The sequence below is a fragment of the Thermobia domestica genome, chromosome 3, assembly GCF_964235325.1.
Source record: "Thermobia domestica chromosome 3, izTheDome1.hap1.1, whole genome shotgun sequence".
Classification (NCBI taxonomy): domain Eukaryota; kingdom Metazoa; phylum Arthropoda; class Insecta; order Zygentoma; family Lepismatidae; genus Thermobia; species Thermobia domestica.
The window spans coordinates 272,873,670-272,900,859 of record NC_137456.1 but is presented as its reverse complement, the minus strand read 5'-3'; the positions used below and the strand labels follow the sequence as shown (position 1 = coordinate 272,900,859).

Genomic DNA, 27,190 nt, shown 5'->3' with positions numbered 1-27,190 from the left:
CAGAAGAAAACCTGTGCACAGGACTGTATCTGTAACAAATCACGAGTGAGAGATCGTTTTACAGATATCTATGCAGATAAAATTCAGTACGAACAAGGTAAGATTGTTTCTTTCACCATAACTAGAAAGTTAATGTTGGTATCGCTACACGTATGCTATAATACCGTGGATACTCTGCTAACATTGAACATTGATCAGCTATAAATGAACACATGCACTAACTGAAATATTTACAACATATTCTGGTTATGGGCCCAGTAAGCTTACTTTGGACGGCTTCAATAGAGTGCTGAGTTTATTCTTCACATATACAATGTTAAAAGTTATGTACTTAGCTAAATTTATATGCGAAGTACAAGTTTATATCCAGTACTCGAAGCAAAAGACGGGCTCTGTAAAAGTGATTTTTTCTTTTGTTTGTGGTAAAACTGTACCATACAGGAATACGTGTTGTAGGTAAGACAATCACTATATTTAGTAATTTGTATTGTTTAGTAGTAGGCGCAAAATGGATTTATGAAGAATATAAAGTAATTAACAGGTAAGAAAGACTGGCCCGTATGAAAACGGAAAATCCGGGATCTGTTAGAATATTATGAGGGAACTCTTGACGTAATTGATGGTATATTACGGAAACCAGAAGCGCTAGAAGATGGTGCTTCAGAAGCTCAAAAGAAGAATACAGGGTAAAGGCCAACATTTATCACAAAGCCAATAGTTGTTTTGCGAATTCATTTATGGCCTGATTTTCTTAATTTCATCCACAATTTATGAGATTCCCTCCTCATCACGAGAGGTTTATGAAAAATGAAGTACAACAAAAGTTTAAACTATGAACACTAGAGGACAAAGTAAGTGAACTACAACAAAAACAATTAGATGAAACTATTGAAATAGTCGGAATTCCCGAGACAAAAGAACAAAACAATGAAATGGTAATGAAGGTAGCGAAGGCAGCTGGAATAATAAAAAGTGAAGATATACAAAAACCCTATAGACTGCCCACATCAAGAAGAGATAATCCCAAAATAATTATAGCTGAACGTTCTTCAAAAGTAATTAGGGACAACTGGATTCAGAAGTTTCGAGAAAAAAAGAGTTTATTAGCGTCAGAAGAAAAGTGTTATATATGATTCGGTTCCTGATCAAGGTACAGTAAATCAGCACAACTAATTTGAAAATTTGACAAGACTTAAGGAAAAATATGAAGAAAAAATGCTTCAATCGTGGTAAAATGAATGGATTTCTCACCAACACATTGCAGAAATTCGAAGTTATGTCTCTCAGGCAATTTTTCATGCGTGAACCATCACCCACATGGAAGTTCCCCTCTCCAGCAGCTTTTGCATTATCTCATTTTCTGCTTCTCCAGAGACAAAAGAACTCTAGGTGATCCGATTTGGCTCAGTTAAATATTTCAGGGCATAAAGAGTAGATTCTGTATCTCAACTCCCACAAGGAGTGCTCTTACTAACAGTAGAAACAACAAATATAGAAATGTGTGAATGACAATGAGGACTCTTTGGGACCAGATGATCAGTCAAGATGGAAATGCAAAAAGAAATATAAATTATGAATCATCCCTTTTCTTGGGAGGGGGAATTTGCAACTTCTCTAATTTCAGTGGTATTAAAATAACAAGGATGGTAGTTTTCTTTCCAAATAACAATAACGAATATAAGACCGTAATAGAAAAAAGTAACGAATATAAGACTGTAATAGAAAAAAGTAATAAGTAAAACAGGACTTCTGTAATATACTTGGCCTGCTTTAGTCTAAGGAAACAGTCAATTAATTAGACCTCATTAGGAACAGGAATAATTTTTGAAATTTAAAAGTGTGTAACAAAAAGAACCAGGGAAATAACATTAAAAATATTTACAAATAAACTTTTCCACATACACATGCACGCATAACACGTACAGGTAAAAACACACTCAATGACATTATGCTATCTTGTTTCTCGAAGAACACTAGTTTAGACGAATATATTTGTTCAAAATCAATGAGTATGTTAATCCGTAACTGTGCTGGTGGGGTATAAAAATACCCCATTGCCTCTATTGTTACGCATGTATACTTCTCGCTAACAGATGGCGCCGTCCTCCGCAGTAATTTCACGTTGCAGTGCGCTTGTGCATATGATGTTTTTAAGACGAAGTTGCGACTTTACTGCTGCTAACTGCTGCTAACAATACGTTATTGGGGTGCAATAATACCCCAGGAGCACACTAACGTCAGTTTTTTTCATATAGATTATATTTTTACTTCTTTCTCACTGAAAGTATTTCTTGCTTTTATTTTAACATATCTATTTGTGTTGTTATACTGAAAACATGGCAGACGAATATCGCAACAGTAAATCGTTGGGTGAAGACGAAATCGCTGCTATTCTGCAGAAAGAATTAGTCTGATGTTAAATCAAATGCAGATAGTGAGTTCAATATCGAAAGCGGCCATTCATCTAGTTCAGAACAAAGTGAAGACAGTACGTAGTCGGAGGTTGATAACGACGATATTTTAGATTTCTTCTATGGAAAAAATAAATGTTTTAAATGGAATAAAAGTGCTCCTGTAAAGAAACGTACCAGGTCTTGCAATATCATTTTGCATTTACCTGGAACAAAAGGCTGTGCAAAAAATGTTCCTTCAGAAGATACTGTTGGTTGCTGGGAACTGTTTTGTTTACAAGATATGTTGCGGTGTATTTTGGAAAACCAATGTGAATATCCAAGAAAAACGTGGAAAATTTCGTGATACCAAACCTTCGTACACAAATGCCATTGACATGATAGAGCTTCGATCGTTCATAGGCCTTCTCTACTTATCAGGAATGATGAAATCAGGGCACGAAGATGTGACAGGTTTATTTGCTTCAGATGGAACTGGAAGGGATATTTTTCGTTCTATTATGAGTGTGTCGAGATTTCTTTTCATACTTTCGTCTTTACTCTTTGATTGTGCGGAAACAAGAGAACAACGTAAAGAAGATGATAAACTTGCTACAATAAGAGATGTGTGGAATTCTTTTGTGCGCAACTGTAGGACATATTTTGTTCCCAGTGAAAACGTCACTATTGATGAGATGCTTGTGCCTTTCCGTGGAAAATGCAGTTTCAAAATGTACATTTCCAAGAAACCCGCCAAATACGGAATAAAAATTACAGCACTTTGTGATTCAAAAACTGTTTATATGGTTAACGCATTCGTTTACGTGGGAAAGAATCCTGACAGAAATCAAGATATTAGTGTTCCAACAAAAGCTGTTCTGAACCTGATATCACCAGTCGATGGAATGAACAGAAATATAACTGTGGATAACTGGTTCACTTCGATTGAACTAGCAGATAAATTGAGGGAGAAAAAGCTAACCATGTTAGGAACAATGAAGCAAAATAAACCGCAGATTCCACAGGAGTTCAAACCAAACAACAAACGACCAGTTGAGACAACAATCTTTGGACACTCGAAAGATTATACACTTTGCTCTTACGTTCCTAAAAAAAGGGCAAAACTGTTGTTCTGCTTTCAAGTATGCATTTTGATCAAGCAATTGATGCAGAAACGGGGAAGACTGATATAATTCTCGATTATAATAGAACAAAAGAAGGTGTGGATACCTTGGACGAATTACGCGCAACCTGTTCAACGTCCCGTTGAACCAGAAGATGGCCAATGGTTATATTTCATGCTATTCTGAACATAGCCGCAGTAAACAGTGAAGTAGTTTCTAAAACCAATAGAACTTATTTCGGAAATGAGTTACCTCCCCCTGAAAGAACAAACTTCTTGAGGAAGCTATTTATGGCCCTAGAGAAACCTCAGATTTCCAGAAGAGAAACCAGATATTTACCTAAAGAATTGCAAGAACTTGTAAGAAGTATGAGCGGGGAGAAAGGTAAGAAACCCGAAGATACAACAGCAGAAGAAAATGCAAGTAAAAAGTAAGAAGATGCGCATTTTGTCCGCGTTCACTGCACAGAAAAAAGTGTTTTGTAACAAATGCCACAAAAGTATCTGCAAGGACCATTATCATTATGTTTGCCGCGTAATTGTGTGTAATATTTTCTGTATATATTATATACAATGAAAATGCTGTTATATTAATAAAGTTAATTCTCACTAGGGGTGTTTAGGTACCCCACCAACAGGTAAACGTGACTTTTTTACCAGCACAGTTAAGGGTTAAAAATTGATTATGCTCTAACCCACTGTATTACTATGGCGTGATTGGTACTTCTATATTCAAGCTTTAAAAAACAATTACTCTGTGCAAATTTCATTGAAATTAAAACCAATTATTTAAATTGATAACTGTTCGAATTACAGATTTGCGGTATAGGAAAAAGGCAATACAGAATCTGACACGAATATCTACACGGCATGCTGCAATCTTGCGACACTACAAACGATTTCAAGAAAATAAAACTAAAATTTCTTAATCAGGAATAGAAAGAGAAACTATGTAAGTACAGATGGTGATCAGAAAAATGGAAACACCTGTAGTTGGTAACACGTCAGATATATGGGTTGGCTGTGGTGTCGTGGCGCCCGCAGCGCCGGACCGCTGGTGGTGGTGTGTTAGGTCGGTCTAAATACAACGTCAGGCGCAGTGGAACAGCAGTGCCTAGTGGCTACAGCAGATGGAGGCAGTGTAAAATGGGAGACCTCTCAGATTTTCAAAGAGGGCAAATTGTTGGTGCGTGGTTATATGGAGAGAGTGTGACGGCTGTGGCTACTTTGTTAGATGTGTCGCGTGGGAGATTGTCGAAGGTGATGACGGCCTACACAACACACGGGAAAACCACATCGGGGAAGCGGAACAGTGGGCGGAAGAAAATCATGACTGATAGGTCACGCCGGATATTAAAACACATTGTCACGCAGAACCGTCGTGCCACTGCGGAGCAAGTGACGGAGGAACTCAATCAGCACCTCCCCCACCCTGTTTCGACAATCACAGTCCGCCGAGAATTACACGACACGATCTTACGGGGTCGTGTTGCACGGGCCAAACCGTTCATCAGGGACCATAACGCTTTCGCACGCCGCAAATGGTGCCGCGACCATGCAGCTTGGACCGTTGAGGACTGGAAACGTGTTATATGGTCGGATGAGTCATCCTTCACCCTATTACCAACCAGGGGCCGTGTTTATGTGTGGAGAACGCCCAAAGAAGCTTATGATCTGCAGTGCCTCCGCCCAACTGTGAAACATGGCGGCGGCTCGGTGATGCTGTGGGCCGCCATATCATGGTTTTCATTGGGTCCTGTGGTCACACTTAGCGGACGAATTACTGGCAACGATTATGTCGCTATTTTAGGAGACCACTTGCATCCTATGGTCCGGATGTTGTTCCCGGACAATGACGCCATCTTCCAAGATAATGCACACATCCACACAGCTGGCGTTGTTGCAGCGTGGTTTGAGGAACATCGGGATGAAGTTCAACACCTCCCCTGGCCCGACTAATCCCCAGATCTCAACATAATTGAACATCTGTGGTCCGTCTTGGAAACACGACTCGGGCGACAATTTCCACCTCCATTCTCTCTCACAGAGCTGGCCGATGCCCTGCACGAGGAATGGTGTAAAATTCCACTTGCTACCACTCACGACCTCTATGCCTCCATCCCACGTCGCATCAAGGCTGTTCTGAAGGCGAAAGGTGGCCCGACACCATATTAATTTGGTGAGTTCCAATTTCATTCAGGTGTTTCCGTTTTTCTGATCACCATCTGTAGCTCTCTCATACGAACAAGACAAATAACCTCAAGAATCGTGTGTGTGTATTTTTACAACGCACGAATAACAAATAAAATAAGTTGGAGTTTATAATAATTTTGGGAAACAATGATGTTTGTCTTTGGCACGAATATTATACCTCAATCCATGTAGTGGAAGTGCAAAGATTTAACAAGACCAAGAGAAACAACACTTGTCACGCTCAACGCTGAGGAAAAGCAGCTTTTGCTCCCCGATATAAAGGGAAACGTAATCCTTGTAAAGTTTTTTTTTCTAGAAGTACAATCAGTACAATTATATTCAAATATTGAAAATACTTCACAAAAATTTGGGAAAAAGATGTCTGAACGTTGAGAAAATTAACAGATTTTTTACTAGAATACTCTATAAGCACATAAAGGTCTGTCTGTCATGGAATTTGTGGCTCATAAACGAATGACAGCATTGCAATTCTGCTTTGTTGCTGGATCCAGCACCATATAACTCTTTTTTTTTGTTTCCTGACATTAAAGGCAGTAGAGATCAGGCACTCCAGCTGAAATTTGATCCCTCCCGTTCTTAGAATTCGATATCATTTCCTGGAATTCGGAGGCAAGTTTCGACAAGCCTTTAGTTGTTATGTTCATAGCCTTTTATGGCTACCACAGGATCCGTGGGAAAATGTTGGTTTGTGAGAACCGGCTGTTACTATGCTCATAGTCTTGAATGCTCATAATCTTGTGTGTGTGTATTGGATGCTCATAATCTTGGCCGGCTATCGGATCTTCATCAGAGTCCTTTCAGTTATCACGATCGAAGCTTCCCAATTGATTGATTGATTTTCGTCTTTTCGTTATGTATTGAATAGCTATTTTGCATAGCATAGGTTAGTTATTTTAGACTTTACCCCCAATCCTTTGATATTTAGTGATCGAAGCACTCCAATTTGATTGGTCTTCGTCTTTCCCCGACTCGTTCCTCCTGGGAAACCGAAGAGCATACTTAATGTCTTAAAATATTCAATGCTTTCTCATCGAGAATCGAACCTGATCACTAAATATGCTTTCATTTTGAAAACTCTCTCATCGGAATCGAACGCAAGACCAGTAATTCACGATTTAGCGTTGAATTAATCCTTGCATGAAAAAAAAAAGAACTTCAATTATTGATTTTAGCGTAGCATATGATATACATTGTTCAAAGCCCTTTATTTCGAAGCACCATAATGCTTTCAAGTGTTCAATGCTCCCTTTCTCTCTCTCTATCATCGAGAATCGAACCCGGATCAAAGTGGTATTAAAACATATATAACAAACATAAAAATAAATTAAAAAATACATCATCACATTATTATTATTATTATTATTATTATTATTATTATTATTATTATTATTATTATTATTATTATTATATTGGAGGAGTGAAAGTGAAGCAGAAAACTAACCTTGATTGTAGCTTCGCTAACTTACGATATAAAGACTCTGTACACAAAAATCCACTTTGGTAGGGAGCTGAGATCGAATTTGGTACTTCATGATTTTAGAGTTGAACTAGTCCTTGTATTAAAAAAAAATAAGAAGAATTTCACTTCGTTTCACGACAGAAAGGAACGAATTAAGTTAATGTCTTTAAATATTCAATGCATTCTCACCGAGAATCGAACCTGAATCTTATTATTATTATTATTATTATTATTATATTAAGAGTGAAAAGTGAAACAGATAACAAACCTTCATTGTAGCTTCGTTAACTTACGATATAGACTGTACACAAAAATCTACTTTGGTAGGGAGCTGGGATCGAATTTGGTACTTCATGATTTTAAAGTTGAACTAGTCCTTGCATGAAAAAAAAGAATTTCACGTATATAGCACTTCGTTTTCACGACAGAAAGGATAGAATTGACTTAATGTCTTAAAATATTTAATGTATTCTCACCAAGAATCGAACCCGGACCCCCAAGGGTCGCGGATCTTCGTAAATGTATGGGACGTGTATTAACATTTTCGACTGACTTGCACATCATCGGAACCGATTTCCCCAGAGGAACGAATTAACTTAATGTCTTAAAGTATTGAATCCAAATTGAGGTGAGCACTCTATCACTGAGCCTCAGTGCCCCGCATATAGATTAGATTTTATTTAAGAAAAGCTTTTTCTTCTTTTTTTTCTAGTCGTCTTGTATTGAATGGCTAGATTCCCCCTCAGCCCCCCCAGACCCATCTTGTAATGCTAAGAATAGAAGTTCCGAGATTTCCTGCGAAGAGCTTGAGGATTAAGACCTGGTCTTATTCTTACGGAACGCCTGAAAAATTTTGGTCTGAAACCTTCTCAGGGAATTGAGTTGATAAGACGATTATTGCAGTTCATGATCGTTTTAAAACGTGTTGGAACGTAGGATGAAAAACTTTGTATACTCAAATCAGCAGGGTCGATTGTATTGCATGTGAAAAGTGTTATATAAATATTCACATGATGATGTCTGTTATGACAAGTAATTAAAATCACTTATGTAGAGAAATCAAAGATCAAATTATGCCAAATGAATTTGCTGCGTATGTTGAAGCCGTGGTGAGATATTCCGTTATAACATATTCCCATAGCAGAAAAAACTACGCCCAGGAAATGCCTGTAGGTTATGAACTGAAGGCGTGAACTATTTGCTTTATCTAATTTGGTCTTGGGATTCTCACGAATTCACTTGTAAGTGTTCATGGGAATAAGATTTGTCTCCAGACTGTTCTTTGACCGAAGACCTTTGTTGCTAAGGTGAATATCGCATTGCATGATTCGTGAATATCGCATTTTCAAACCTATACAGCATTTGAGATTACATATATGTTTGTTGTCGTCTTCACATACGAACATACTCACGTGCGACTGAAGATAGTGTAATCTGAATGCGAAAATGCTGAGTTATGTGTAATGAAAAATAAGTTTGTTAATAGATAAGATTTACTAAAGATGCTATTTTAACACACCTATCAAATAATGTGTGTGAATAAGGAAATGAAACTTTGTTTCAGATGTGGAACTAAATAAGGATATTAAATGTAGCAGGGGAGAGGTGGGGAGATTTTATTCACTTGGAAAAGCTCATATGTTTCTTGAAAACAGTTATCATAAGCTTGCCTTATTTTTGACTTCCAATGCTCTCCCATCCGTAAATCGAAACCAGGACCACGTTCACCACATGTCCGTGTTAGCTATTAGATCAGCTGGGGTGCTGAAAAGATGAGCAGACGGTACAGAGGCAAAGCGCTTACATTTGGTATATGGGGTTCCCTAGTTCGACTACCGAATATATTAGCTCATGCTGCCTTAGCATAATTCAGTTGAGTTGATTTTAGTTTAGCGTCCCGTTCAGCAGCGAGGCTATATGAGACGTGGACCTACTGATTAACGTGGAATCCGAACCACATGAGCTCCCGCCGGGAATGCCTTAGCATAATGGGCATAATCGTAGGACATTAAATAAATTTGTTATGGACAATATCGTGTTCGTTGATTCTCATGTGGTGTTTCCGCTTCATCTCATAATATCATTTCATTTACCTTAATCATCCTTCCACCTTAGCCTAAAAGAGATATTCGTGGGGCGTTAAACTGAAAGATTTCATCTTTATCGTTGAACACCATTGTTTTCCCGATCAACATGTGTAACATTCTACATTTAGTCGTGTTTCTGTTCTTATGGCTAGGTTTGGAAATTTACATTTTAATAAAAAATAAACGAAAAATCGTCTTAGACGTTCCTTAAGTAGAATTACTTTGAACAAGAAATCTTAATTCTGTGGCGAGGGTACGTCCATCATGATATAAGTCATTCTCGAGACGAGATAGAATACATCGAGAAGCAAGATCAACGATACTTTTACAAAAATTTATGAGATCCAATGTCGGACAGAACTCTTATAAAAGTCATAGAAAAAGGATTCATTCTGTTTTCACTGTTGTAAATTAAGGCTTTAATCGGAAGATATCCGTTAAATCATGTAATATGGCAACTCGACTTGGAAGTACAAGACATCGCATACAAATTTTGCCTTCATGTATTACTAATCTAGATGCTCAGTATAATAATAAGGGCGTCAACGCATCTCTCTTTGTTTCAGACCAATCTCATAGTTCGTGAAGTAAAATTTATTACTTTTAGATTCATTTAAATATATGTTAATTAGATTAAATAAAATTTTTCGGTATTTCAAATTTTGTTTCCCACATAATCGAGTCGTAGGCCTTTCTCAAGTTAATAAATAATTGATATGCATGGATATAGCATTAGCACTTTTTTAGCTGTAAAATTAGTGTAATAAATTTTTTGTACCCATGATAAGCAAAGTCTCTCATTACACTATTCGTTAACTTACTTAGTTGCAAATTTCATTATTTATGCAATTCAGCTTATTTCGTTTACGATTTACTTTCTATGTGATCAAAGAAATGATCTTTGTTCGTGGGATTTCTTAAGACATCATGTTCTCACACAATGTTAAGGAAAATCGATGAGCTTGAAAATTTTCAATCCTGTGTGAATGTATTAAGTTTTGTCTCACGCAGGAGAGTCCTTTATTATTATTTCCTCGGAGAGATAAGAAAGGTATCCTGCGAATTCTTAAGACAATGAGGACAAGGTGATTTAATGGTCATACATATAGAATACGTCTTCGAGAGTGAACATATTATCCATTAGTTAAAGATGGCATCGTCAATGAGTTTATTAACCAAACTTAATGCAGCGTCGTTAGTATCTTTTACAAAATTACAAGACAGAAATTAATAAAACCTATCGTATTGTAGATTGCAAATTAATTACAACCGTATATGGAAAGAAGGTTTGTGTGACTTTTGAAGCACGACAAAAAGTGATTCTACCAGGACGATTTACTGAAAAAGTAGAAGCAGATAATGGCGCATTATTAATATATTTGCAAAGTGGAAACGTATGTTTAATATACAAAGGGAAAAAAGATTAATTTAACGGGACATAGCATGCACGATATTGAATTCACAGAGTTGAGCGCATCGTAAGTGTATGGACATGTACATGATTATCGACTTCTTCATTCTCTTCCTTTTTCCCTTTCACCTGTGCTCAGACAAACATGTGTGTATATAGTGACATTACTCTGTACTGTTCAGCTATTGGAGTAACATGTCCATGAGTATTTGTTCAACGACAATGGTAACTAAGAAAGAGTGTTTGCTGTTAAGTGTCCAATATGGACTTAGTTCAATGAAAACAAAATTAATTTGTATTGGTTTGGATAGTGATACATTTGAGCCAGTGATCCGTATTGGTAAAGGAATTATTTTTGGAGTGGAGTTAAATTTGTCGGAGTGGGAAAAATTTGTACATTTGATCCCATTTGTTTCGGATTATTTAAATTCGCAAGTTGAAATTACATCTATAAATTCTCTTGGACGAAATAATGAACTGCTGATGCGAAACTTGATGGGTGAGAAAAGTTATAATAGAGAAAAAAGGTACACTTCATGCTCCTCGAAACAGTGTATACTTAAATTCAAGCGAATGGTTTCATTTTTTGGAAATATTACCGTGTATTGAGCATGCTGTAAAAAAAGTAAACTTTGCATTGAGGCGGTACGTGAATATTTTCAATTGTGTACAGTGACTATGCGCAATCATGTAGAATCGCAATGTCTTGCATGTACTGGACTTGAGGTAATTCATACATGTGTGGATGAACAAAATATTATTAGTGAAATGAACAATAGTTTTCCAAATGTATCTCTTACTTTGAAGAAGGACGGCGATATAAACATTGATGTTGAAAGATTAAAATTGGAAATGAAAGTATTATGTAAAAAAAATTATAGAAGCAATCAGGGATGAATTATTTGACAGAATTCAAACATAGTCATGGTGGGGGGAAACTGATACTCAACCTTTGGATGATATCGATGAGATGGATATGTATTGATAAAAAAACAAGAAGAAAAATATTTTTCAGTGTAGTATTTTTAGTGAAAATGATATATATTTTTATGACGTAAATTGAGTGACAAGAGGATATCTAACTGTCTGAAAATAATATGCATTATCAAGTTTACTATACCAATAGTGAAATAAAACACGCAAAGAAAGAAAACATATGTTTCAGTCTAGTGATTTTATTAAAGTGATATATTTTATACATTTCTGATTATGTATCATTCATTAGTTCACTAATATTTTACGTTGTATTAAAAATCGTATTTGAATTCATTCACCCATAAAAAACTAATTGAAGAGAGAAAGAGAGAGAGAAAGCTATTAGGTTTAGATTTAATCTTGTACATTTGTTTGGAAGTTTTACATTTTAATAAAAGTAAAAGAAACGAAAAATCATCTCAGACGTTCCTTAGGTAGAATCACTTCGAGCAGGAAATCTTAATTTTGTGAAAAGTTATGTATCAAATTCATCGTTTGAATATTATTATTATTATTATTATTATTATTATTATTAATTTGGGAGAGTAGATTCGTTAACTTATGATATAAAGATTCTGTAGACAAAAATCTACTTTGGTTTGGGAGTTGAGACCGAATTTGGTACTTCACGAATTAGGGTTGAACTAATCCTTGCATGAAAAAAAAAAAAGAAGAATTTTACTTATATAGTACTAGGATGGCAACTAAGTCCCTGCCGTTTTGATAATAACATGTCTACATGTCTAAAGCACAACTATTTTTAAACTATCACTTACATAAGCGACATGCTTCATAATTCATAAAAATAATTGTACGAACACGATGAATAACATTTATGAAGGTGCTGAAACCTCAAAATACTATTACTTGGGCAAACTAGTATTGCCAACGAATCGATAAACTTTTCGGTACGAAAAGAGATAAGTCGCAAATCGACAAGTACATTTTTCAAATTCGAAATGAAACAGAAACATACGAGACTCATAGGCAATACTAGTTCACTCAAGTTTTAGTTCTCAGACACTGTTCTAATGTTACATGTGGCATATATAAAAACTTTAAATTGATATAGTAATTGCACGAACACGATGTATTTTCAAATTCAAGACAATACAGAAACATCCGAGATTTATGAGCAATACTAATTCACACACATCCGAGACTTATGAGCAATACTAGTTCGCCAAAGTTTTCGATGAGGAAGATGTCCATATTAGACAAAATTTACAGAAAAGTCGGAATATTAAGGAATGGTGTTGATCTGACCTAGAACACACCTTTTCATTACAGTAAACAAAGAACAGGAATGAACATGAAGTGTACCTCAAATGATGTGTACGGGTTCGGGTTCAATCACAGTCCCATGAAGTGAACTTTGTGGTGTACAAACATCGTGTGTGCGTGAGTAGCGTTTACGTTTCTATTCCATAGATTCTTTCTTAACTTCTTATTCAAAGATCCACAATATAGGTTATTTCTTATTTAAATGCTTCTTTCAACATTCCTACTCTATCTTTGTTTTTAAATCACGTTCACATTTTATGTTTTATCTAATAACTACAGAGATATAAAAGTAGAAACAAAATGTACAAATGAAGGGGGGATTGAAAGATTTATTATGAAGATCTAAAGCTGAAACCTCAATATACTATTACTAGGGTAACTAGTATTGCCAACAAAACGAGAGAAACTTCTGGATACAAAAAGAGGCAAGTCTCAAATCGATAAGTACATTTTCAAATTCGAGATGATACAAAAACATCCGAGAATCGTAAGTAACACTGGTTCAGTCAAGTTTAGATCCCAAACACTGTTTTAATGTTACATGATATATATATATAAACTTTAAATTGATAAAGTAGTTATACGAACACGACGAATAACATTTATTAAGGTTCTTTGAATTCTTTGAGTTTTACGTCCCAAAGCTATGCCTGCTTCAGAAACCAGACAAAATCTACGTACACGGTGTTTGTGCATCACAAAGTTCACTTGTCGTGAACAGGATTTTGAACCTAGGACCTTCCACGTACACGGGGTTTGTCCACCACAAAGGCTCTATCCATGGAGCATCGTTATCAGTCCAAACTTTTAATCCACCAGCACAATAGAAGCATATAGTTTGGTCTCTTTTGTTCGTGTAAAAAAATCCAACATCACTTATTTGATCAGGACATTAGTTTTCCGAATGTATCTCTTGCTACTTGCTGAAAGCAATACATATTCGCGTCCAATCACTTAGTGCACGTACTTTCTGTCTAGGAAACTTGAGTTCGACTCTTGACGGATTCCAAGTTAATCTGTAGATTCATGTTTCGTATAGCCTCGAGATATTCTGATTCTTATAGAATAGAATGAAGTTTAATTGTAATATTTACCTGAATATAGTGATTAGCATTGTATTATATATTCCGTAGCTAGTTATTTAGTTACTATTACTGCTAGTATATGTAGGGCTTTATTTCTTGCTCTTTAACATTACGGAAAGAAATCATTTTATAAGTATAGTATTTATATAGTTTAATAGTGGTGGTTTTGATTATTATTTCAGTGCTTATTTAATTGATATTTTCGTAACGTAGATAGTATTAGTATTGGAATTAATTATTTCATTGTTTTCGTGGATGTACGTACCTATATTAAAGGAAACCTGACTTCGACTCTCGATGATAGATAATGTAGTTCGAATTCCACGTTAGGCTGTAGACTTACGTCTTATATAATCAAACCTGGTCCTTCTAGACTGTTTTTCAAAGAATTGATAATGAATGGGGAATTTAATCACCTCTAATGTGGTACCTAATTGCTATAGATAGTGATTATTTAAATTCTTATACGTATTATCATTTGAATTACGCTTTTCTTGTTTGTTTTAAAATACAATTTGAAATAAAGTTCCTCTTACATAACTATTCAGTTCATTTTCCTAACATGTGCAGAGTTATATAAAAATGCATCATGTATTATATCGCAGAATATTACATTGCTACTTCTTTATATAGGATAGGTCAGTGTTTCTTTAGATATATGCTATCTTTTGTTGTTCAGCATTACGTCAGAACATCACGTTAACACTTCTCACTTGTGTTGATGAATGTCTTGGTTTAATATTTATCTTCACACGTATGTAGTTCATTCATTTTAAAAAAAAGTAAACTTGCGATGTTTAAAGATGATGATGATGATGAACGTGTACAATAGATTTCAATCTTTTAATGGAGTCATTCGATTCATTTTTAATGTTAGACTTTCGTTTTGAAAGTAATTAATTTTCTAAGAAACGATTACATATTAGTCTTGTGCAGATCACATTTATGCAAATACTATCTAATGTAACCCACTAACATTTTGAATCAGGTCCAGTTGGGACAAAATTTTCTAAAAGGGAGCATGGACATGCCAATTTTGGTTGCTAATCATGGGACCATGTTCCCCAAATATTAGTAATTTTAAGCATTACCTCATTAGAAATACTGTCTACTGTCTCCTTGGTATTATCACAATGGAAAGTTCGCTGACAGTATTCGTAACTTTTTTGTAAGAGTGATGAGTAATCACAATTTAATTTTTTTAACGGTCACGATGGATCAATGGTTGAGTCCCAATGGTAGATTGGCGGCAGCAGTCAGCCCCAAATGTAGGGAGATGGGCTGTAGAATTTAGGAGAGACCCAATTCAATCATATTACAGTTCATCACCATATTTTAGTTCATTTGTAAGCCTACCGTGATATTTTTTGGGGCGCTCGTCATCCCTGTGGATAAGGGTCTGGGTAGAGTGATCACTTCTGGTGCTTGGGGTTCCTGCCTCAATCCGAGTTCATGTTAATAGGGAATTGTGGTAAACAAAAAAAAAAAAAAACTGTGAGCATTGGTTCTCCTGTTTACTTCTACTTTGTTCATTCCACCATTTCATTTATTATTATCAGCGATCCCATAAGACGTTAAACTAAAAAACAATCTTTGTTCCGGAGGGGAAAGGGTACTTCAGAGAGCAAAGTTCCATTCTGAAAGAAACATTGACTCCATCCTCTTTTCTATTCTCGTTACCTCTCATAATGTTTTTCCTATTTTATTACTTATGAAAAAAGTATGATAGTCAATATTTGCAAAAAAAAAGTCAATATTATTATTTACAAAAATTATTTATTTCTCCGGAGGGTCTTTACATGATGTACAAACCTATTACATTTTAGGTTTGAGGAGTGTGGTGGCTCAGTGGTAGATCCTTTACAACCAGTACTTTGGGGGACCCTGATTCGATTACAGCTCGAGTCGTGTGGACTTTCTGATGGACAAACACTGTGCTTGTGGGGTTTTCTCGGAGTTCTTCCGTTTCCCGTTCATTTCATCATTTCATTCATTTTTCATCATTACCGTCTCCTTTAGCCTAACCGGAATAATCGTGGAACGTAAAACTAAAAATGGGACATGTATAAACATTTTCGAGAATAAAATTAGAACATAACAAATTTCTACAATCAACAACAGCCAAATATTCTCTCACAAAAGTGCAAATGAAGTCATTCGCCATTCCAAAGTATGTTAGTAATCATCCGTACACAAAGAAAACATCGTTAAATCCTCGTGACGCTTTTTATGGAGGACGTGTGAATGCCATACGTTTGTACCATAGAGCACAAGAGTCTGAAGGAGGACATTGTCATTTGGAAGCCGTGTCTCTTTTGGTAGGCTTGATCATTGTTTAATATAGGTACATAACATAGAGGTGATCAAAATTACATATGTTAGTATAAAATCTAGTGCGTAGTTTTCGAGAAAGTTAGAAGGAGATAATAAAGGATGTCCCGTAAAGAATGCAACTTTTGAAATTGCCATCCATTTTTGTTCTACTGTTAGCAGCACGTTCTTTTAAGTCGGGTTGCCATATTACATATCGATATCTTGATTGTGTTTGCACACTATCAAATAAATCAATCATAACTAAATCTATGAGTTTTTCTTTGCAAAACACGTTCATTTCCAATTTTGATCTTTCATCAGCAATGTTCACACAACCGATCTTATCAAAAAACACACTTGGAAAACTGATGTTCATTTCGTTAATAGTAATAATAACAATCATGTTTCATCTTATTTATACATGTCTTATACACTTACGATGAAGATATCAATTTAATAAATTCAAGATCGTACATGTTACGTCCAGATAAATTAATGTAAATTACTTTATATGTTAAACGTACGTTTCCACTTAGCAAATACGATACTAATGCATCAATATCAATAAAAACCAGCGGCCAGGAAAAATATGTATTTCACACTAATATCGTCCGTTTTACAGCATAACGAGCATATTTGTGGGACGTTAGACTGAAAGATTTCATCTCTCTCTCTCTCTCTCTTTCTCTTTTACGATGGGATATGATGTCTCAATGATTGCGAAAACTATCACTTAAGTCAGTATGATGTTCTTATTCCGTGGTAAATACGAAAATTCAAGAGTCCTTGATTCGAATCCACTTCGAACCGTATGGACTTTGTACTGGACAAACACTGTGATCGTGTGTTTTCTCGGGGGCTCTGCCGTTTTCTCCCAATTTCTTCTTCATTCTACCATGTTCAATGTTAAAATAATCATGTTTGATGATCCCAGAGCACATACATTAGACAGACAGATAAACAGTTTTATTTTATTTATGTTAAATAAGTAAAGGGATGACTGTTCGTACGTGAGGACACAGACAATCACTACATTTGTACTGTGGTTTGAACGTCTGAATGATAAAGTGTACTTATCTCTGGTGCTTAGGGTCCCTGGTTCGACCTCCAAGGAAGTAAATTTATTGTGGGCAATACCACACCCTCTTTTTTCGCGGCTCTCTCTTTTCACATTAATTCCAGTACTGTTCTTAAACATGTGTTCTTTTAGCGTAAGGAGCATATTTGTGGGACGTTAAACTGAAATATTTCATCTCTCAAAGATTACGAAAACTATCACTTAACACAGTATGATGTTCTTACTCCGTAGCAAATACGAAAACTCAATTTAGAGGTACGTCCAGAAAGTTTTTGATACCTTCATCCAAGATCCAATATATTTTGAATCAAAAATTTTTTTGTATGTCTTATATCTGGACAACTACATAAAGTGTGGTCAGATTCAGAATATCACTTAACTCACTATGATGACCTTATTCCCTTAAAAAATACGAAAAGTCGATTTAGAAGGGGGTCTTTCAAAAAAATTTTGTGATCCCTGATTCAAGATTCAATAATTATATTTCATTCAAAAATTATCTTGTACGCCTTATGTCTGGAGAACAACATGTAGTGTACGATGTTGTTCATTATAAGCTTACTTGTTCAGACATCGAACTAGGGACCGCATGCAGTGGGTTCCCGAACAATGCTCTACTATACTAAGTATCCATCTGAAAGAATAAGTCGTTGCTTTACCAGGTGATTAAGGCAAATGAATGATTGAATAATTGGTAGAAGGAGAATGTGTGAGTAACACATGAAAACTCACGGACACGATGTTGTTCATTATAAGCTTACTTGTTCGGATGTCGAACTAGGGACTGCATGCACTTTGCCACAGTGCATGACAATTAGTAATAAAGAAAAACTTCTTTTAGTCTTTTCCGCTGGCCTGCATAACATCGTCGTCCTCTGTGAACGAATACAGATTATTATAATCACACTTCTCAGAAACGAGATATCGCAGCCATAACATTGCATTCTTCTTCTTTCACACACACACACACACACACACATACATACATATATTTTCTCTCTCTCTCTCTCTTTCTTCGTGCAGTGTGATAAAACAAGGAAATAACATACAAATCTCTTCGTAGCCTTGCATTGTATGCTTGTCTTTTTTTTTCACACTACAATGCAATCTGAAGATTGACTTCCAGACTATGTAATGCAACGGGAAGCCACATGAAAGAGCTATGTCTATCCGTCTAATTGACTGATTGAAATTTTCATGCTTTAAGGATGCTGATAACTTCTAGATCATCATTTTGTACTTACATTTTCAAAACGAAACAAGACTACAAAAGATTTTTGAGAATACTTCGAGAATCAACACTCAAAACAGTAAGATCAAGAACTGGTTTCTTTGAAAATAATTCACTGTTCCAAAATAAAGTCTGTCATCTCTTTATCAAATTGAAATGATAGAAATTATTTCTGGTTTTAATACTGATTATCATAAATTCGATCCGATCTTTATTTTCCGTGGGGGTCTTTACATGATCTACAAACCTATTACATTTTAGGTTTGACGAGTATGGTGGCTCAGTGATAGAGGATTTACATCCAGTATTTTGGGGTCCCTGATTCGATCACGGTTCACACCGTGTGGACTTTCTGATAAATTCAAAAAATCTACAAACACAATGTTCTTCACCGTAAACGTACGTTGTACTGTGATCGAAAAAAAAGACGTCCGTACGGTTTCTTTTTAGATCAACCATTTTAAATGAAGTTTCTTAACTCCTAAAAGAGAAGCATCGGAATAACAACAACATTAGTATACTAATTTAAAAATCCTACCGTATTGATCGAGCACAAAATACAAATTTTATGTGAAAATAATAAAAGATTTCAATTTCACTATATTATTATTATTATTATTATTATTATTATTATTATTATTATTATTAAATGCACTAGAATTAGTACTACACTGCTCAGTATAAATGAAAAATATTTTCTGCTTCTTTATGAACAGAAGTCCACTTCATTGACACCCATCAACGGTAGAGTTTGTTTTCCGTCAAACTTGACTGTGTTTGTACACTATCAAATAAATCAGTCATAATTGAATCTATGAGTTGTTTTGTTTGTAGTCTGAAAATAAGTGGAATCAAATGTACAAGTTTTTCCCATTCTGTTAAACATTTCACTTAAAATCCAAATACAAGGCCTTTAGCAATACGATTCACTTGTTCAAATGTGCCACTTTTCAGTACAATACAAATTAATTTGGCTTTCATTGAATTAAGACCATATTCAACATTTAATATGACAAGGAGGAGAAACAACCATGTTTCGTCTTGTTTATATATGCCCTATACACTTACGATTATGATATCAGTTCAGTAAATTCAAAATCGTGCATGTTACGTCCACATAAATTAATCTTCATTTCTTTATATATTAAACATATATTTCCATTTTTACAAATATTATGCTAATGCATCATTATCAATAAAATCCCTGAAGGATATACATAATAGCACATATGCAAATTATTTGTATAAATACATATTGTTTTGATAACATTAGAATATGTACATGTATTTTTTTACAGTTTACAAAAAAAAGTATGTAGTGGAACTTTATTCAAATTTTCACTTCAAATTGTATTATATTGAAAGGTAAGTTCCTTGTTGCAACTTTTACTGGCATTTTTATGTATATCGTCATTCAGAGCACTAAGAAATACTTGCATATCACAGCACTTTTCCTGTATTCGTTTAATAAATGCATATCCCTTCTTAAGGTGAAGAAATGGACAATTAGGAAACCATTTCGCATGTTCTATCCATGGAACATCGTTATCAGTCCAATCTTTTAATCCACCAGCACAATAGAAGCATATAGTTTGGTCTCTTTTGTTCCTGTAAAAAAATCCAGCATGACTTAATTGATTCGGACATTGTTTTGATGAAATAGGCCAATGTTCGAATGTTCTTAAACGTAATTCCTTTGTACAATACTGATTATATTGAGGGGCAAAACATTTATATGCACCACTATATAGTAATTCTGGCATTTGTTGAAATGGTATCCTTTCAGATACAGAATTTGGTCGCAGTTCCATTCTTAACCTTCCACTATTCGTATTTTTCTAATCGTCTGCTTAAATGAAATCTTGCTTACGTTTCTATGTTCAATTATGTTCGAAATCTATGGAAGTCAATATTATAAAGTAACTTATGATTTACAAACTATTTTATTTCAGCAGATGATCAACAGAGACTAATGACACTATGCATACAGATATCTGTGCACACATGCATGATGGAGGAAGGGATGACGAAGAGAAAATCATGTCTCATCTTGTTTATACATGTACCATACACTTACGAAAGATCACGATCGTTTGGGATTCGGGTTCGATTCTCGGTGAGAAAGCATTCTTTTTTTTCATACAAGGATTAATTTAACTCTAAATCGTAAAGTACAGGTACTGTGTTCGATTCCTGTGAGAGAGACCTTTCAAAATGAAAGCATATTTAGTGTCCGAGTTCGATTCTCGATGACAAAGCATTCAATACTTTAAGACATTGAGTTAATTCGTTCCTCTGGGGAAATCGGTTCCGATGATGTGCAAGTCAGTCGAAAATGTTCATACATGTCCCATACACTTACGAAGAACCGCGACCCTTGGGGGTCCGGGTTCGATTCTTGGTGAGAATACATTAAATATTTTAAGACATTAAGTCAATTCTATCCTTTCTGTCGTGAAAACGAAGTGCTATATACGTGAAATTCTTTTTTTTTTCTCATGCAAGGACTAGTTCAACTTTAAAATCATGAGTACCAAATTCGATCCCAGCTCCCTACCAAAGTAGATTTTTGTGTACAGTCTTTATATCGTAAGTTAACGAAGCTACAATGAAGGTTAGTTATCTGTTTCACTTTTCACTCTTAAAATAATAATAATAATAATAATAAGATTCAGGTTCGATTCTCGGTGAGAAAGCATTGAATATTTTAAGACATTAAATTAATTCGTTCCTTTCTGTCGTGAAACGAAGTGAAATTCTTTTTTTTTTTATGCAAGGACTAGTTCAACTCTAAAATCATGAAGTACCAAATTCGATCCCAGCTCCCTACCAAAGTGGATTTTTGTGTACAGAACATTTATATCGTAAGTTAGCAAAGCTACAATCAAGGACAGTCGTGAAGTACAGGTCTTGCGTTTTGATTTCGGTAAGAGAGCTTTCAAAATGAAAGCATATTTAGGGGGGTTCAGGTTCGATTCTCGGCGAGAATGCATTGAATATTTTAAGACATTAAGTTAATTCGTTCCTTTGTCGTGAAACGAAGTGAAATTCTTATTATTTTTTTTTAATACAAGGACTAGTTCAACTCTAAAATCATGATGTACCAAATTCGATCTCAGCTCCCTACCAAAGTGGATTTTTGTGTACAGAGTCCTTATGTCGTAAGTTAGCGAAGCTACAATCAAGGTTAGTTTTCTGCTTCACTTTTACTCCTCCAATATAATAATAATAATAATAATAATAATAATAATAATAATAATAATGTGATGATGTATTTTTTAATTTATTTTTATGTTTGTTATTTATGTTTTAATACCACTTTGATCCGGGTTCGATTCTCGATGATAGAGAGAGAGAAAGGGAGCATTGAACACTTGAAAGCATTATGGTGCTTCGAAATGAAGGGCTTCGAACAATGTATATCATATGCTACGCTAAAATCAATACGTGAAGTTCTTTTTTTTTTTTCATGCAAGGATTAATTCAACTCTAAATCGTGAAGTACTGGTCTTGCGTTCGATTCCGATGAGAGAGCTTTCAAAATGAAAGCATATTTAGTGATCAGGTTCGATTCTCGATGAGAAAGCATTGAATATTTTAAGACATTAAGTATGCTCTTCGGTTTCCCAGGAGGAACGAGTCGGGGAAAGACGAAGACCAATCAAATTGGAGTGCTTCGATCACTAAATATCAAAGGATTGGGGGTAAAGGTCTAAAATAACTAACCTATGCTATGCAAAATAGCTATTCAATACATAACGAAAAGACGAAAATCAATCAATCAATTGGGAAGCTTCGATCGTGATAACTTATAGGACTCTCATCAAGATCCGATAGCCCTCCAAGATTATGAGCATCCAAGACTATGAGCATAGCAACACCCGGTTCCCACAACAAACATAACGAAAAGACGAAAATCAATCAATCAACTGGGAAGCTTCGATCGTGATAACTAAAAGGACTCTGATGAAGATCCGATAGCCGGCCAAGATTATGAGCATCCAAGACACACACACACACACACACAAGATTATGAGCATCCAAGACTATGAGCATAGCAACAGCCGGTTCTCACAAACCAACATTTTCCCACGGATCCTGTGGTAGCCGTAAAAGGCTATGAACATAACAACTAAAGGCTTGTCGAAACTTCCCTCCGAATTCCAGGAAATGATATCGAATTCTAAGAACGGGAGGGAGCAAATTTCAGCTGGAGTACCTGATCTCTACTAAGGCTGGCTTCAAAAGAACATCTCCTGTCTTAATTCAAGATGTCAAGTTGTGAACACGTGAATTCAAAAGAAACTACTATTTTTTTAATAATCCGTGCAGATATCGCAAGGAACAGTTTCGAAGTTGATATTACATCAGACAAGAATGCAGTAACTAACAAAAGTACTGAGTTCGGCACTGTATATTTGACTTTTATATAAGATTTGTGTATGTGTTACACCCCAACATTGAAGTAAGTATTAACTGATATGGTATTAAAAGCGGAAGGAAAGCAGGTGTACAAAAAAAAAAAAAAAAACCGCCGAATACAATTCAGCAAATAAAAGGATTTGTTTACATTATTATATGCTTCTTATTATAGAAACATAGACCGTTTGTAAGAGTAAATGCCACATAACTGAGCACAACTCTATCATTTTTTCCACAGATCTGCATTAAAAAAAATGAATTTTCACTAGATTTTCTCCAAATAATAATATGCACGGTATATAGGAAGACGATTATCTAGATGGTAATACCACGAAATGGATATATGATTGGCTCTTAAAGAATAGTAAGATATGGAATAACAAGAAACATGGTAAGTCAAGAACAAACAAGATTATTTACAGACTGTCGAATTCGATGTATCTCAAGTAATCAAGAAAGGAAGAAAAAGAAACCTAAGATGTATAGCGTAAGGTCATACGGGAGTAAATACTATATATTGACGTATTTCTTCGTATAGCTTCAAATGCAATCTATTCGAAATTATATAATTTTCTGTTAAGAATCTGTGTTTGACAAAGAGGACCATGTACAAATAATAATTAAACAGAGCACGACAAAATGTGTGCCAAATATATCTAATGTAATGTATTAGAACACAATATTAACTAAATTGAAACTTCTAGGTGGTACAGTAAACAATGAAATACACCAGGATCTTCGTCATCTAAAAAAAATTCTGGACTTTCATGCAACAGAGACGAAGCAACAAAAGAATTCACTATCTATCTTTATAATCATTCACCAACTTCTCAGTATGAATATGTTCAAAAGACCTTATATTTACTAATTTAATAAACGGTCCATTATAGGCAGGTATACCATGTTCTTACATATTTCAGGGTACAATTTACGAATTAGCATTTATAAAGTTTCTTTCTCGACCCTTGTCCCGTGTATCATTATTAAATATTGTATGCATAAAAGCACACGAAAACATAACATTAGATTGCATTCTATTATTTATTCAAATTGCTTGCAATTAAAATACTACATATTTACCTACAGAAAGAAAATGCAATTAACGTAATATTGGAAATAGATGAATGTCTAAAGATTTACATCACGATTAACCCTAAATATGATAAATGTAACCGTACCTGAATTCCTCAGAATTGTCCCCCAGTTCTCCAGAATTATCATCTTGAACGTCCTTTTCGGTCTTATCAGAACTACGGCTAGACCAGTGATCACTTACATCTTCATCCCTACGACAAAAATCTCAGAATATTAAAAAGTTGATTTTACTATGAGATGGTGAACACTTTACAATGAATTATCTATTTTAGTTGAGTTGATTTTGTTTTACGTTCCGTTCAGCACCGAAGGCTAATGAGACGAGGACCTACTGATTAACGTGGAATCCGAACCACATGAGCTCCCACCGGGAATCGAACCCGGAATTATCTATTTATATACGACTCATTAAACATACAGCTATTAAACTCTCTTTACAAACTGCTATTACAGCATTTTTATTATCTTTTAGACGATAGTCTAAATCACTTAACTCGGAAAATTTAACATTATTATATCCATCTTTTAATTTTTTGCTGATCGTTTATATTTCAAAATATCGATACACATATCTAAAAGCGATTATGTTCCAGGTCCTTAGTTATATATGAGATAATTTGGAATCGCAAAGTTACATAGTCTCGTTTATTAATTCCCTTTGCTGAATCTGGTGAAATGAAATGACATAGAGCTCTGAAATTTTGTAATGCTGTAAACGACTTTCCGAAATGAAAAATGAAACCTTTACATCGAGAAATAAACGAAATACCAGTAATCACATAGTTCAACACCAACATTTCGGATAGAAAAGTCCATGTAATTCAAGCTATACCTTTCAAAGTGTCAAGGACACAAATCACAACACATTGGAGCTAATTGCAGCAGAATAAATTAAGGAACAAAAAATTTCTATATTTCAAAATCATGTAAGCTCTTCTTAATATCAATAACTTGCACAGAGCTTTCGAAATAAGTAACATGGTCTTGAGCAGGATTTCTGCTCTGTGTAATTGCAGTTATCCAGTATTTTGAATTTGCGGCCGGCGATAGTATTAAGTGACTTTTTTCCGTTAGTGTGAATGTGTTCAATACCACACGGGCTTTCCGGAAATATTATATTACTTCAATAATTCCTATGTTTGGCGAATACAAAGATGAATTATGCATAGAGATGTCCAATCCAGATGTTTCTATGCCAAATAGTTGTATTAATACAGACCTTCAAATGTTTCCATATGAAACAATTGTGACAATCTTTAAAACAAGCTGTTTCGGCTGTAAATTTGGACTCATTCTTCTGCTTAATATTTTCTTATTATAAGAAATCGAACTCATAACCTATCACACAATAGTTAGCCAAGTAAATTATTAACTGTACTTTGGTTCATTTTCCTACTAGATATACTTAGAATTGCATTTTTCTAAAACAGATTTCTATAGCATAATACGAGACAGAAAGTAATAACATTATCTCTCTTTCGTAAAACATTATCAAAACAAACATCTTTACAAGCTACAGACTATTTTCTTTTTTTGGCTCGGTGTTCAGACTGACTACTTATTAATACATTCCCTCTTTCTTTTAACTTAACTATCTATTCAAGATTGATGAACAAATGTGTAGACATTAAAATAATACAGTGAATCGACTGTTTAGAGGTAAGTACGATCGAATTGATCTTACATAATCGGGCTATGGCGTACTCAGTATTTCGTTAAGATACATATATATATAACCATGATACGTTGAATGATTATTAGTGCATAATATATTGCATAAGGACAGAGGTAAAACAACAAGTCCCCTTATAATATGCGGCTGTATTCCGGCGGGAACATGTCCTCTTGCCTTTACTCGTACAACTCCAATTCTTTTTCAGTAAAAAAAAGTTCGAATTTGTGAGCTATATAAAATGTACTTAAAAAAGAATTTATCATAGGGCTTCAGAATTAATTTGATTTCTAACAAGCATTTGTGCTAAATGAAAGAAATCTTCAAGGAGGGAGCCTGTCATTGTTACAACTTTAAGCTAACCACGTAGTAAGAGCACAGTGTGTGATCCTTTGCAGGCGCGCGTGCAAGAAATTTCGAAAAGTTTCAAACCTCTGGGGGTTGAAAATTAAATATAATCTTTAATTACATTAAAATTTGTAATGTAAGCATAACTTTAAAGTTAAGACAAGAATTTTGGGGTAGGTACATCCTCAGGACCCACTCCTTCATATATCATTTATCATTTGCATACCATGTAGAAAAGTTACAAGAGAAGATTTTAAGTAAAAGTGAATAAAATCTATAACGTTATAATTAATTTAGGACAAGCTGAGGCAGAGACAAAATATAAAGTAGACGGTAGTCATAGAAGGATAAAACAAACGACCGGCCACACTTTTCTGGGTGGCTGAGATGAACAGTGACACTTCCGATGCCGTTTAAATCCAAATTCAGCCCCCATTATTACTCCTAAAGGGAGAAGATGACATGTAATAGTAAGTGAAAATGACTGATACTAGTGTCAAACTCATTGTTTTGGGGTCCCTAAGTTCACTGGTGACAGTTTTGATGCTCCTTATACCGAAAATGAAACTATTCTTCCCGTATGAAGAACGGGTATTTTGCTAGTCTTTAAGAATAACGAACGGAAGTTCCACATGTTAAATTCTTTAATATATTTGTCGCTGCTTAAATTTACGCACTTATGCGGTGTATGTGTGTATATGTAAAGAAAATCGTTTCTCTTTTTGAGTTCTTCGAAAAGTATACAAATAATAAAGAGGTATTTTTTATCAGAAAACAAAAAAAAAATTAAAAGATATTGCTTTAACTATTTTTCCTGCTAGCGAAATACGTTGTATGTATAGATGCTGCAGACATGTTACAGCAAATAAGATTAGCATCAGGCGAATAAATAGTTTTTAAATTACATTATCCGGGTTTTGCCAATATTTCCGAACAAAAGATTTTTTTCTAATGGGTTCAAAATTTACAAAAATTTACACAGCACAAGGAAGATACGTGTATC

At 34.9% G+C, this 27,190-nt stretch overlaps 1 protein-coding gene across 11 annotated transcripts in view; it reads right to left on the bottom strand.

Annotated features, from left to right (window-relative positions):
* Positions 1 to 27,190, bottom strand: part of LOC145681047 (uncharacterized) — a 70,679-nt gene that overhangs the window by 4,031 nt on the left and 39,458 nt on the right. For 9 of the 11 annotated variants that reach the window (XM_081752376.1, XM_081752374.1, XM_081752377.1 and 6 more), the window contains exon 3: positions 24,251 to 24,358. In XM_081752376.1, the coding sequence (XP_081608502.1) occupies positions 24,251 to 24,358 (108 nt within the window). Of the gene's footprint in view, positions 1 to 19,262; positions 20,259 to 24,250; positions 24,359 to 27,190 lie in introns of those variants that run through there. The other 2 variants (XM_081752381.1, XM_081752382.1) reach the window with 2 other exon arrangements.